We start from the raw sequence: 13,260 nt of genomic DNA, 5'->3' as shown, positions 1-13,260 counted from the left end.
ATTATTAAAGCATCAACTGACAACAACATTATTAAAGGAGAGAATGACAAAAAAATATTATGAAGGCGTGGAATGCCATGACACAGACAAGCATAAAGCATGGACGTGGTATGATGCAGACAACCACTTTTGACCACAAATAATTTCCAAATAATTGATCGCTCAATTATTGGAACATCTCTTTGCTCTTGTCATTGAGATGTTCCTTTTCACTTAGCTTCAGCCACATTTTCATCTTCTTAGCCCGAGTTTTTTCTTTCATCAATTGGTTTGCCTCATCTTGCCTTTGGGTTGCCTCCACTTGTCTTTGGATTGCCTCTTTTCACCTTTGGTTTGCCTCCTCTTGCAACATGGGTAGTTTTTCCAAGCGTTCAAACTCTTGAGCCTTGATTTGTTTGAATTCATTAAAATCTTCGTTGCTTCAGCCACATTTTCATCTTCTTAGCCCGAGTTTTTTCTTTCATCAATTGGTTTGCCTCATCTTGCCTTCTTGTCTTTGGATTGCCTTTTTTCGCCTTTTGTTTGCCTCCTCTTGCAACATGGCTAGTTTTTCTAAGCGTTCAAACTCTTGAGACTTGATTTGTTTGAATTCATTAAAATCTTCGTTGACCACTTCCAAGGCTACGCCCTTGCCTTTCTTTTTAGCTTTTTTCTTTGCTGCATCCCTTCCCATTGGACGAGTAGTGGATCATACAGAGTTGGAGTCACTAGCATCACTATCGTGGGCTCTCTTACATCCACTGCTTTTAGAGCCACTATTCCCTCCAACTTGACTACCAACGTGGTTGATCACAGACAGCGATCCATTCTTTCATTAAATTGAAATTTCCGGTACCACCACCTGAATAGATTTCTTGCGCTTTCGCCAATACATCTTGCTCCGACCATCAACTTTGTTGCATACGCTTAGCGTTATGGTAAGCGCCAATCCATTTTGATAATTTTTGGTTCATGTAGTTGTAAGACCATGATTATAGGGAGTGCTTAATGCTGGTGCTTAGCATAATTTTGATTAAAAAAAGAAAAAAATAAGTGTAAAGCGAAGCGGCGACGCTTAATTGAGCGCCAGAAGCGACGACGCTTAGGGACACGCATCATAACGTCTCGACTCTATCTCTCTCATCTCTTTCTCTCTTTCGTGTTCTTTCTCTCCTCTCTATCGCTCTCACGAAAGGAAGAAGGTCAATCGCTCCATCTCTCTCATCTCTTTCTCTCCCGCCGGATGATTCAATCGGCGATTCCGCCTCTCCTTCTTGATTTCTTTTCGATGATGACACCATCGGCGTCTCTCTCGGTGGCTCCGCCTCAAGGTCGTGAAATCTCGTCGAAGACTCCGAATCTCTTTGTTGATCTCTCGTCGACGATGAATCATTGGACGTGTCGCTCGGTTCCTCTACTCGAAGCCTCCGCCTCTCTATCTAGATCGTCGACTCCAATTCCAAATCCTTCATGCATCTCTTAATCGAAAGGTAAGTCAACGATTTGTTTTTAATTTTTAGTTATGAATCCTTCATGCATGTCTTAGATTTGTCTTAGATTGTGCTTGTTCTAATTTGTTTTGGATTTTTTTTGTGTTGTTATCGGTCTGTTGATTCAATCTCTTGTATTTGTTTAAACTTCGTGATGAATTTATATGTGATCTCTGATTGTTTGGATTTTTTTCTGACTTTGCGAGATGGTGATCGTTGAAGACACATGAAGCTTCCTAAAACAAGAGAACTACAATCGCAACACAGGTAAATCATATTCCTTTGATCTTTTCAATTGATTGAAAGTGTGATAAAGGTTCTGTGAATAGATTGGTAGGTCGTTGTTGAGTAATGGTTCGCTTTGAGGCTAATTTCGAATTGTAATCGCTATGAATGTGTGTTAGATTAGTTTGTAATAAATGATTGTGTTAGAAATGGTTCTCATAGAGATGATTGCGTATCTGTTCTGAATTGATTCCTTTGTAATAAATGGTTATGTTAGCGTTAGTGAATGGTTGCTAATAAATGGTTAGATAAAAATGGAGTTGAAGTATTATGAATGTGTGTTAGATATATGTCACCTCATTTTGGTTGGGTGTGTTATTAAAGACAAAGTTTTTCTTCCTCTCTTCTATAAATTGTTTCTTCTTCTCTTCTTCTCTTCCATCTATCTAAAAACAGAGTTATTGTCTTCCTCTCTTCTTTTAATCAACCTCGGGTATGGATTCTCATCCATATAGGCAAAAGCCAAAGTTTGTTGAACTGCTTACCAGTCAACAAAACATTGTCTTTGGTTTGTCTGAAGATAGTCTCAACCTATCTTCTTCACAAGTCCCTCTTTTTGGCTCCCAACCGAGTGAAGATTCCAACTTTGGCGACAGCACTCCTGCAGGGCGTCGAGAAAGGAGGAAATGGACGCCAAGAGATGACATTCTGCTCATCAGCTCGTGGCTTAATACAAGCAAAGACCCTGTGGTCTCGAATGAGCAAAAATCCGGGGCTTTCTGGAAAAGGGTCGCAGCATACTTCGCCGCAAGCCCCAAGGTACAAGGCTATGAAGTCAGAGAGGCGACCCAGTGCACGAACCGTTGGCAGAAGATCAATGATCTAGTCAACAAGTTTTGTGGGGCTTACGAATCTGCGAGTAGAGAGAGAAGTAGCGGTCAAAATGAGAATGATATTCTCAAACTAGCTCATGAGATATTCTTCAACAACCACCAAAACAAATTCAACCTTGAGCATGCTTGGAAGGAGCTTCGAAACGATCAGAAATGGTGTGAGCTTTTTATACTTGCAAAGCCGGTGGACGCGGAAAGAGGAGGAAGCTTGATAATGGTGTGCATTCCTCAACCTCTAATGCGTCTGAAACCATGAATGATGAAGCTGATGAAGTAGCCACTCGTCCCCCGGGTGTCAAGGCATCAAAGGGGCTTACTAAGAATAAGGCAGAGACTGAGTATCAGAGGATGTGGAACATCAAGAAGGAGGATATGACTATGAGGGACAGGCTTTTGAAGATGAAGCTGCTGGATAACCTATTGGCAAAAACAGAACCGTTAGCTGAGGATGAGGCATCACTGAAGCCGAAGCTCATAACTGAATTGTTGTCTTAATCTAAGTTTATGCATTTAAGTTAATGTTTTCTAAGTCTAATTAGTTTAAGATCAAGTCTAAGTTGTTGTTGTCTTGTTGGATTTAAAAACTCTCTGTTTTCTTGAACTGAATATGTATGTTGTTGTTGTCTTGTTATGGATGATATAAGAACTCTCTGTTGTTTCAATGATTATTATGGCTGATTTGTGCTTGTGTTTTATTTGATCATAACACTCTCTTTGTTTTATTTGATCATAACGCTGATATGTGTCTTCTCTCTGCTTGTGTCACGGACGAGCATTCATGGTGCGTGGAAGACTGTCTTCTGTCTGCTTGTGTCACGGACGAGCTGTCATTGAGCGTGGAAGTCTGTCTTCTGTCTGCTTGTGTCACGGATTAGAGTCTCTTGTCTCTTTTTTTTTAGTCACAAGGTCTTCAATGTATTATTTTGTCACGAGGTCTTCAATGTTGTATATAATTGTTGTATCACAAAATCACATTTCTACAACACCATCTCTTCTCTCTTCTAGTTTGTGGAAACAATATCATCACCGCAAACTCTACAACACAAACAATCTCATCATCTCTCATATATTCACCATCTCTCTTTTATTCATTCTCAACACCAATCTCACGCAAACACTACAACACCCATCTCTACTTTATTCACCATCTCTCTTTTTATTCACGAAGTAATCAATTTTTTTTTCCAACGAAAATGGCATCTTCTTCCCATAACACTTTTGAGGGAGTAGATGATGATAGTTTTGATCAATATTTTGATCAATATCATGAACAACATTTTGATCAATCTTTCGAGAATTTGACCAATGCTTCGGGTGATCAAGGAGAAGAAAGGAAAAGAAGGAAAAAACGAATTCATATTGAAAGAAATCGTGAAGAAGGCAATGTCCGTTTATGGAACGATTATTTCAGTGAAACTCCAACTTACCCTGATAATCTTTTCCGACGACGATTTAGAATGAACATGCCATTGTTCATGCGTATCGTTCTTCGACTCTCAAATGAAGTTGATTTCTTTCGACAAAGGAAAGATGCTCTCGGAAGGGCTAGTCTCTCTCCCCTTCAAAAGTGTACCGCGGCCATTCGTCTCTCGGCATATGGTAGTGCGGCTGATACAGTTGACGAATGTCTCTGACTCGGTGAAACTACTACTCGGTCATGTTTGGAACATTTTGTGGAAGGAATAATTAATTTATTCGGCGAGGAGTACCTAAGAAGACCAACACCGACAGATCTTCAAAGTCTACTTTATATTGGTGAACAACGTGGATTTCTCGGGATGATAGGAAGCATTGATTGTATGCATTGGGAGGGGAAGAATTGTCCCACCGCTTGGAAAGGTCAATATTCACGTGGTTTGGAAAAACCAAGAATCGTTTTGGAGGCGGTTGCTTCGTATGATCTATGGATATGGCATGCGTTTTTTGGACCTTCAGGTACCTTAAATGATATTAATGTTCTTGATCGCTCACCTGTTTTTGATGACATAATAGAAGGTAAAGCTCCGCCAGTCACTTTTTTTGTCAATGGAAGAGAGTATCATTTGGCTTACTTTCTCACAGACGGTATTTACCCGAAATGGGCAACTTTTATCCAATCTATTCCATTACCACAAGGGCCAAAAGCGGCTTTATTTTCTCAACATCAAGAGGCTGTCCGAAAAGATGTCGAGCGTGCTTTTGGAGTCTTGCAAGCTCGCTCTGCCATTGTCAAAAAACCGGTACTTTTTTGGGATAAAGTCAAAATTGGAAATATTATGAAAGCATGTATCATACTCCATAATATGATAGTAGAAGACGAACGAGATGGATATACTCAATATCATGTTTCAGAGTTCCAACAAGGAGAACTCCCCGGAAGTTCACATGTCGATCTCGATTATTCTGCAGAGGTGCCTACAAATATCGCCAATATGATGGGTGTTTGAACTAGAATTCGTGATAGACAGATGCATCAGCAACTGAAAGATGATTTAGTTGAACATGTATGGTTTAATTTGAACGTGATGAAGACAACAACTGAGCTCGGATGCTTCTTTCAAGTCGGCTCGTTTATGGATGTTAATCCTTGTTTTTTTTATTAATATTTTATGTCTTAATGTAATATTTTATTATGTTTAATTTTAATTTTATCTTTAAAAAAAAAATTAAGCACCCCTAATTAAGATCCCTCCATTGGAGGACACATCTTAATGAAAGCTTAACTAAAGTGCTTAGGTCCAATCAAAGTTCAATTAATTAATTAAATACTCATTAAGCAACCTATATGAGATTTATGGTTAATGGTGCTCTAATGATTTCTGCATGAAACTCCACTACGCAGAGGATCAACTCAGCAATTTGCCCCAAAATGATTCACTTTTCTGGTTTCTGCCAACAACGCTGTTTGTTCCATATTTTATCCACCCACTCAATAGCACCAAATTTTGCTCAGTTGTCCATTTGACGTCTTCTCGGGTAGCAGGGGTTGAACTGTCTGCACCATGAGTTTCTTCATTAACCCCACTTATACCACCAAGAGTAATTTGTGTAGAAAACTCGGGAAATTTAGTTGCTCACTCAAAGCAATTTCCTTATCCATTGGAGTAGAAGAATAAGTGGGTGGTTGAGATGAATATGACATCGGCGAACCGTAATATGGATGATAGTTTGGAACTGCTGACGGCGTGAAAAAACTTGGTGGAAAACCATAATTTGGTATGTTTTGGGGTTGGTTGGGGTTAGGAAACGGATTTTGGAATGGATGGTTGTTGGGATTCGGATAGTTAAAAGGGTTGTTCGAAGGGTTTTGGATATTATTAGAAGAGTTTTGGTTGCGATCCATTTTTTCAAAGAAGATAGAAAATATAGAAACGAGAGTTATGAGAGGGTAAAGATGATTTTTTTTTTCTCTGTCCAAACCTAATGAAACAAGTCTCTATTTATAGAATATGAAAAATGATAAATTTTGATATAATTTTTGTTAAAAATAAATATTTTAATATACAATAATTGAATCAAATAATGTAAGAGAGAAAAAAAAAGAAAAAAAACTAAAACACAGTCAATCAAAGAAAAGTCGTCATAACCACTTTCTCTTTGGACAATGGAACTACGCCACATCGGACTGTCTCTCTCCTTCTCAACGGTTTAATTTTTTCAGCTAGTTGTGTGCCAGAACATTTTAAACGCATGATTAAACACACCACTACACCTGGTCAACTGTTGAATTAATATTTTCAATAGGCCACTGCACTTGGTCTAAGTAAGAAACCAAATGGGGAAGAAGATATGATTCAATGTAACGTATTAAGAAAATTCGATGGACATTCCTTGGGATTTCGTGGAAATATTTTTACTTTTGGCGGTCAAATGGAAGTTTTGGCCTTGCTTTTCCCGGGTATATTTCATTTGGGAAAATTGGAAATACATAACCAAAAAACTAGTAGATTGTCCCTATGTCATAATATGAACAAGAAGTTGTCCACTTAGCATAATTTTTTATATAAACCGAGTTAAGTCCCTAATCTAAGTCTAAAACGTTTTTTGTAAAATTAATAGTTAAAAAAAATTTTAAAGTAAAAAATAATAACAGATAGTAAATAAACAAAACGGGATAATTCCAAATCGTGACTTAGAACCCTAATTTCGCCTTCTCCTTTGGCGATAGAGAACAAAAGACGATTTCAAGTCATCAGCGTGTCAGAGCTCGCCGTTGCCGGTGCTCCTTCTGCCCGCTAGGTCTCCGGTGGTGTTCTTCTTCTTCTTCTTAATCGCAGTCTCAGAGACCACGTCTCACTTCGCATCTCATTCTCAAGTAACTCGCCGAACACCATTGAAGCTCGTGCCTCACCGATAACTGAAGCTCGTGCCTCTCCGATCTGGAATATACTCTCTCAGCTCTATTTCAAGCAAACCAATCGATTCTTTTCAGGTTTGTTTGTGAATTTTTTTTTTTGCATGTCTTTGTATCTTTTACTTGAGTCTTTTTTTAATCATAGTTTGAGTGTCATAGGTTTCGATTTTAGTTTTTTTGAATGATTTAGGCTTCTATCTTATCAAAGTTGCTTACTTTTTTGATTGTTAGTTTGTGGCAACCGATCTCTTGTACCTGTAGTTGTTTCTCGTGACATTGAGGGAGAATGGATTCGTATTTGATTGGGTATTGACATCTATAAAGCATGTAAAGTATGTGGTTTGCATTTTTGTATGTCTTAGGTGATTTTGTTTGATTTGTTTTCACTAGTATGTCTTTCTTTGGACGATTGTTTTATGATTAAAAGTAGCATGAATATTGACTGTTGTGATCGTATTTGTTTCCTTTTGCATTGTTCTCAGACACCTCGAGCTTTTCAGGTTTGTATAAGATCTTGTGACTTGATTTTCATGTCTTTCTTTTTAAAATTTTTGTGTTTCATTATCATAGTTTGGGTGATATGTATCGACTTTAGTTGAGATAGTTAGTGTTAATGATTTAGGTGTCTATGTTATCAAAGTTTAATTCTTTTGATGTTTTTGAACGCTAAGTAAAGTTTGCTTAAGTATTATGAACTTTTATTATGATGAATTTGTTTTATGAGTACTGACTGTGGTGAATGTATTTGTTTCATTGTTTACAGGTTATGAGTACTGACTGTGGTGATTGTATTTGTTTCATTTTTCACAGGTATGACGATGGATCAGTTGCCAAAAACCTTATTTAAAGAGGGAACGGAAACACAAGTTGAGAAGGTCAACAACACTTGTCGAACTTCCATACTTAAGAAGGTGGAGAAGTATGTTGAAGCAGAGTACAAGGAAGTGTTGGGTGATCCGCTATTTGCTCAGGTTATGGCCATTTATGTGTACAAGCTTAAGTATTCGGGGAGAGTGATCCACAGCTTCGTTTGTAAGCAGCTTCTGACTGCAAAGCGCCATGAGTTGTGGTTTCATTTTGCTAGGAGGGCTCTCAGATTTTCAGTGCAAGAATTCCTTGCGATCACTGGTCTGAAATATAAAGACGACGAGCCTGACTTGGATTTTGATAACTGGAGAGGTGATAAAGGGTTTTGGAGTAAGTTGCTGCGGAGAAAGGAAAAATTAGCCTACAGCAAATCAGGAAGGTGCATCTGAAATCTTGTAATACATGGTCTCATGTTGATAGGCTGAGGATTGTGTATTTGTGTGTGATTGCTGGTCTGGTTATGGCGAAGGGTGAGAAGGTGTGCATCCCACACAAGTACATCAAGCTGGTGATGGATTTCGATAAGATGAGAAAATTTATGTGGGATCTTCACTCTTTTGATGCACTTGTGACTTCAATTACCGAAGCTGGGGATAAAGTGAAGACGCATAACAGTTATGCCATAGATAGATTCTCGTATGCACTTCAAATTTGATTGATGGAGGCTATTCCAGACATCGGATCTCTTTTGGGTGAGAAGCTCAGAGAAGGCGTCACTAGCATAAGATGCAGAAATTGGAAAGGATCTGCTAGGGTTTCCTATGAGGATATTATTAGCATTGAGTCTGATTTTGCATCCACTGTAAGTTCTGATTCCTTTAATTAATGTGATTGCATTTCATGATTCTTAATGTTTGTGTTTAACTTTTGTACTTTGTTTTTTCGTAGGGAGTTGTGTTTCCATACATCTCTTCAACTGGAAATGGCAATATCATTGTTGATGCTGGGTTTGAACGAGACGATGAGATGAATGACGAAAGGGTCGATCTGATCATTGACATGTACAGAAAGAAGTATGACTGGAGTAAGCATGTTTGAGGTTATCAGGAAACTGTACAACCATATGCGTACAATTCTGAGGAAGATGGTTCAAAGGAAGAAGAGGCTGGAGAAACAAGTGACTGTAGAATGGAAGAAGAAATAGAAACCGCCCATGTGTCTCCTGCAAAGAAAAGAAAGAACCATTATCAGGATATTGGAGCCGAGTCAAGGAAGAAGAGGTTACTTTGCCAAAGATCAACCGACAAATACAGAGATCTTGAAGAGGGAATGAAGTCCTATATCCAGGGTATGTTTAAGTCTTCTTTTACTGCCTTAGGACTTGAGGTACGCGACTTAATTGAAGACCGGTTTACCAAATTAGAGCAGACGATCCTTTCATCTCAGACTCAGATTGGTGTTCCGGCTTATACTCAGACTCATGGTGCTGCTCCGGCTTATACTCCTACTCCTGCTCCTGCTACGACATCTACTCAAGCTCATGGTGCTGCTCCGGCTTATACTCCTACTCCTACTGCTGCTACTACATCTACACAAGCTCATGGTGCTGCTCCGGCTTATACTCCTACTCTTGCTGCTGCTACGACATCGACTCAAGCTCCTACTCCTACTCCGGCGTCTACTCATGCTAGTGCTCCTGCTCCTACTACTTCCCGCAGTCGAGCTTCACGCAATAAAGCTCTGGTTTCTTCTCACACTGGTGGTCCTGCAAATGCTGCTAAGACAAGGTCTCAGACAAAGGTAAACAAGCAATAGATCTTTTCTCATGTGTTCGGTTACTGTTCATGCGGTTTGTAATATTAATGTAAGGATGATGTTTTGTTAGATGTTTGTAATATTGATGTAAGGATGATGGTTTGTTTGCGGTTTGTAATTTTTTTAAGTAAGGATGATGTACTGAAATTGCATGTATTTGATGTTGTCATATATATGTTTTGAAAGTATTAATGTCATGTTTTGTGGTTTATAACCAGGATCCAGAGTTGTCTGATGTGTTCGGCAGCTTATTTGACACTTTAGATGTCAATTTAGGGACCCAAGAGCACTTACAAAAGACAATGGGCAACCTTACACAAGAGTCGCATGTTAGAGTCGCATGTTAACGGGTTTGATCCATCTCAAGAGAAGCAATCCGAAGAACCTTCTGCTTACACTACGCCAATGACTTCTTTCCGGCCAGAGATCTTCAACTGACCATTCTTGAATGATATAGATGATCCAGAAGTCCGTTGGAAAGACAGCGACTACGAATTGGTTTTTGTTCCAGAAGACAAATTTTCCAAACTAAGTGAATGGATCCTCAAGCCCAAGTAAGTAATATTTGTATTGTTTTACTCTTTTTCTCTATTCCCCTCATAAACATTCACACTACTGCTTTCTCTTTACAGAGTACTTCAGATTGGGCCATCTAAATTTGATGCAGAGTTAGCTTCGCGTATAATGGGGCCTAATGAATGGTTGAAGAACTATGTGAGTTTAGCTAAAAATTATTTTGCAGATTGAATTTTGTTGTTGGTTCTCATTCCTTAAAAATTGTATTGTCTTTTTCAGGACATGGACGCCATGATGTATTTTTTTCGGGAAAAAATCTTATTGCGCCGGTGGAAGCCAAACCGAGTAGCATTTATGAACTGTATGTTCAGTAATCAGATCATCACGGCCTACGGCAAGTTTGATGGGAACAAGAGAGGGTACAAAGTCGACAACAACCTTCTCGAGTATGGAAGAGGTGAGCTTCCATATCATGGAAGCACAGGTTCAGTTTGGAGTGTTGATGTCAATCGTCTCTACATCCCTATTTGTGTCAACCAAATCCATTGGATCTCTATGTGCGTCAATCTTGTGAACCGGACTGTAGAGGTCTTCGATTGTGGGGGTAAGAAGAACGACAGGGCCGTGGAAGCATTCGCCGTCCTCATTCCACGAATTGCCAAGGCTGTCCAATCGTCAGATAAGAAGAAAGATTTCAATGTCAAACAGTATACTGTTTCATATGTCCCGATGCGCGCCCTAAACAAGAGTGGTAATTATTATGGTGCTTATTCGTTGAGGTTCATAGAGTGCCATCTACTTGGTTTAGATTTCTCTTTGGTTAATGACGAGAACATCCAAGAAGCCCGACACAAGATAGCGTTTGATCTTTGGGAAGCAGCAAATGATGAGGCCTTGCAGTATCGAATGTCCACATTTAAGCCTCCAAAGCGTGCTCCGGAGAAAACGATTGAACTCTTTTGAGTTCATGATTGTTGTCTTTGATAGTTTGTGGTTTATCATTTCAATTCATGCACTACTGTTATTGTTTTGAAACTGATCTACTATTTCAGTTCATGATAATTGTTTATGTTTCGAAACTGATATATTAAGTGATTTAGGGTGTAGGGTTTGAACCCTATCTAATTTATTTGAGTTCATGATTAATTGTTGTTAGTTGTTATTATAATTTACATTTTAAATAAGAATGAGTTGAAACCCCTAAATTCAATACGGTTCAAACCCCCAAATTCGATGTTGAACCCCTAAATTCGATTTGGTTCAAACCCTATACCCTAAATCATGTTATAGGGTGTAGTATTTAACAAGAGTAAATAAGAATTCTGTGTTTAACAATTTATAATATAGTATGTAACATGACGATATTAATTGATTACTAAGATATGTTTTACAGATTAGTATTTTCAAATTTTGTCTTCATATAGTTCTCAGATGTCGATTTTAGTGTATTAGAGTGTAGTGTTTTAGCAGCCAATATAAGTGTTATAAAGTATAACCCAATTACGGTTTATACCCACGAGGCCCACCCAAAAATGTTTAAAACCCGACCCTAAACCCGGATCCACACAACCCCAAACACGTGATTTTCTTTTCATTTGTCGAAACTTAAGAAAGTAAAGTAGAGAGAAAAGGGGATTAAGGTTCTTTCTCTGTGAATCCTGGGACTCTACCAACGAAATCACAATGACCAGTTCGTCAACATCTTCCCCTCGTTTTCCTCGAATCTCTACTCATGGTGTGCCTACAAGATGTTGGTGTGGCGAGGGCATAACCACGTTTGGTTCATCGACGGCGGAGAATAGGTATCGACCATTCTACCGATGCAAAATCGCAAGAGATGTAAGTCCCTGTTTTGATTTCGTGTTGCAGATTAAACCATACTATATCACTTAGATTTACAGTTCAAAATACAATACTGACTGATTTTTGTTTCTTTTGCGATAGAGAAAAAATGAGAATCATCTATTTGAATGGATTGATGAAGCTTTGACTGGGGAGATTTGGATGGTGGATGTGAAACATGAGAGGGTTGCTCAAGGGATTACGATGTTTGAAGAAAGGGTTATGGAAAAGGTGAAGTCCGAGATGGTTAGAGTTGAACATGAGATTTCCGAAAAGCTTAAAGAGAAGGTAGACTTGGAGTTTGCTAGAGTTGCACAGGAGATGAAACAAAAGCTAAAGATAGCGACGGTGGCTATGGTAGTTGTAGGAGCAATCGTAGGAATTTGGACTTCTCTTACTGTCTGAGCAATTTCTAGTGATCGGTTGCTTGTTGTCTGAGTTTGATGGGTTCATAATCTTTTAAGTTTTCAGTATTGTTTCCATTATGATCGACTAATATACACTCCATGGATTCTTGTTTACAAATGTTGGCTTTATAATCAGCTTCAGTTCACAATCTATTACTTATTGTTTGATTTTTGTATTTCAAAGCTAGCTTCAATTTACAATATAATGATTAAAGAGTAAAAGTTGCAGAGAAACCTATTGATCAGCTTCAGTTTACAACTTATTGTCAAATAGATAACATTGCCGAAAATCAGGGAATGATTGCATAAAATCAAGTAAACCATATCCAAAATCCAAGAACAAGAAAATCCAGAAGCAAGTAAACCAAGCAAATCGGGTAACCAACACCATAATGAAAAACAAGAAAATCCAAAACAAAGACATGTCTAAATGGCTCTGTCACACGTAGCCCTGTTATGATTCTCTTCGCCACATCGACTGCACTTGCGCCTCTTTTTTTCTTGAGCTCCTTGCGATGAACGGAGCTTGTCTTCAACTGTCTCATACCTGCGTTTTCTTCTCCTTCCTGCTCCTCATCTTGATTCAGGAGTTAGCACATCAGCATTCCGAACAGTATCTTGAACCATCCAAATATCCTCAGGAATACCTATTTGATTGATAGTTTCTTGATAAGCTGTTCTCCAAGTGGAAGTCGTGTACATGTTATCCGTTAGTGAGGATGGGGCTCGGCCAACTGTTAGACCAGCCTTGATTGCGTGTCTACATGGGATTTTCAGTAGGTGTATTTTCCACATGAGCAGGTTCTTCTGTCCAAATCAACCAGGCAGTCGATTGTATCTCCACGAACCAAAAAACGATGCTCGTTAACTGGCTGGACAAGAAACGTTTTACCCTTGTTAATCTGTCTATCTATCTTTTTCTCGATGGCAATAGTTAATGGTTTTGTGTGCTT

The 13,260-nt window shown here is 38.7% G+C and overlaps 2 protein-coding genes and 2 pseudogenes across 2 annotated transcripts; 3 read left to right on the top strand and 1 right to left on the bottom strand.

Annotated features, from left to right (window-relative positions):
* Window positions 1-673, bottom strand: part of LOC106336453 — a 2,511-nt pseudogene extending 1,838 nt beyond the window's left edge.
* A 1,516-nt stretch (window positions 674-2,189) lies between these two features.
* LOC106336445 (glutathione S-transferase T3-like) lies at window positions 2,190-2,843 on the top strand. Its single transcript, XM_013775285.1, has one exon. It carries the CDS (start codon window positions 2,190-2,192, stop codon window positions 2,841-2,843), a length of 654 nt encoding a protein of 217 aa, XP_013630739.1.
* Window positions 2,844-7,738: 4,895 nt separating this feature from the next.
* On the top strand, window positions 7,739-11,021 carry LOC106336437 (annotated as a pseudogene).
* A 720-nt stretch (window positions 11,022-11,741) lies between these two features.
* LOC106336426 (uncharacterized protein At4g04775-like) lies at window positions 11,742-12,305 on the top strand. The gene is made up of 2 exons (XM_013775264.1): window positions 11,742-11,897; window positions 12,003-12,305. The coding sequence occupies exons 1-2, from the start codon at window positions 11,742-11,744 to the stop codon at window positions 12,303-12,305; spliced, it is 459 nt and encodes a 152-aa protein (XP_013630718.1).
* Window positions 12,306-13,260: the final 955 nt, after the last annotated feature.

The sequence above is a fragment of the Brassica oleracea genome, chromosome C1 (genome assembly GCF_000695525.1).
Source record: "Brassica oleracea var. oleracea cultivar TO1000 chromosome C1, BOL, whole genome shotgun sequence".
NCBI classification, from domain to species: Eukaryota; Viridiplantae; Streptophyta; class Magnoliopsida; order Brassicales; family Brassicaceae; genus Brassica; species Brassica oleracea.
Note: the sequence above shows the minus strand (reverse complement) of the source record. Positions and strands in the feature narration are given on the sequence as shown.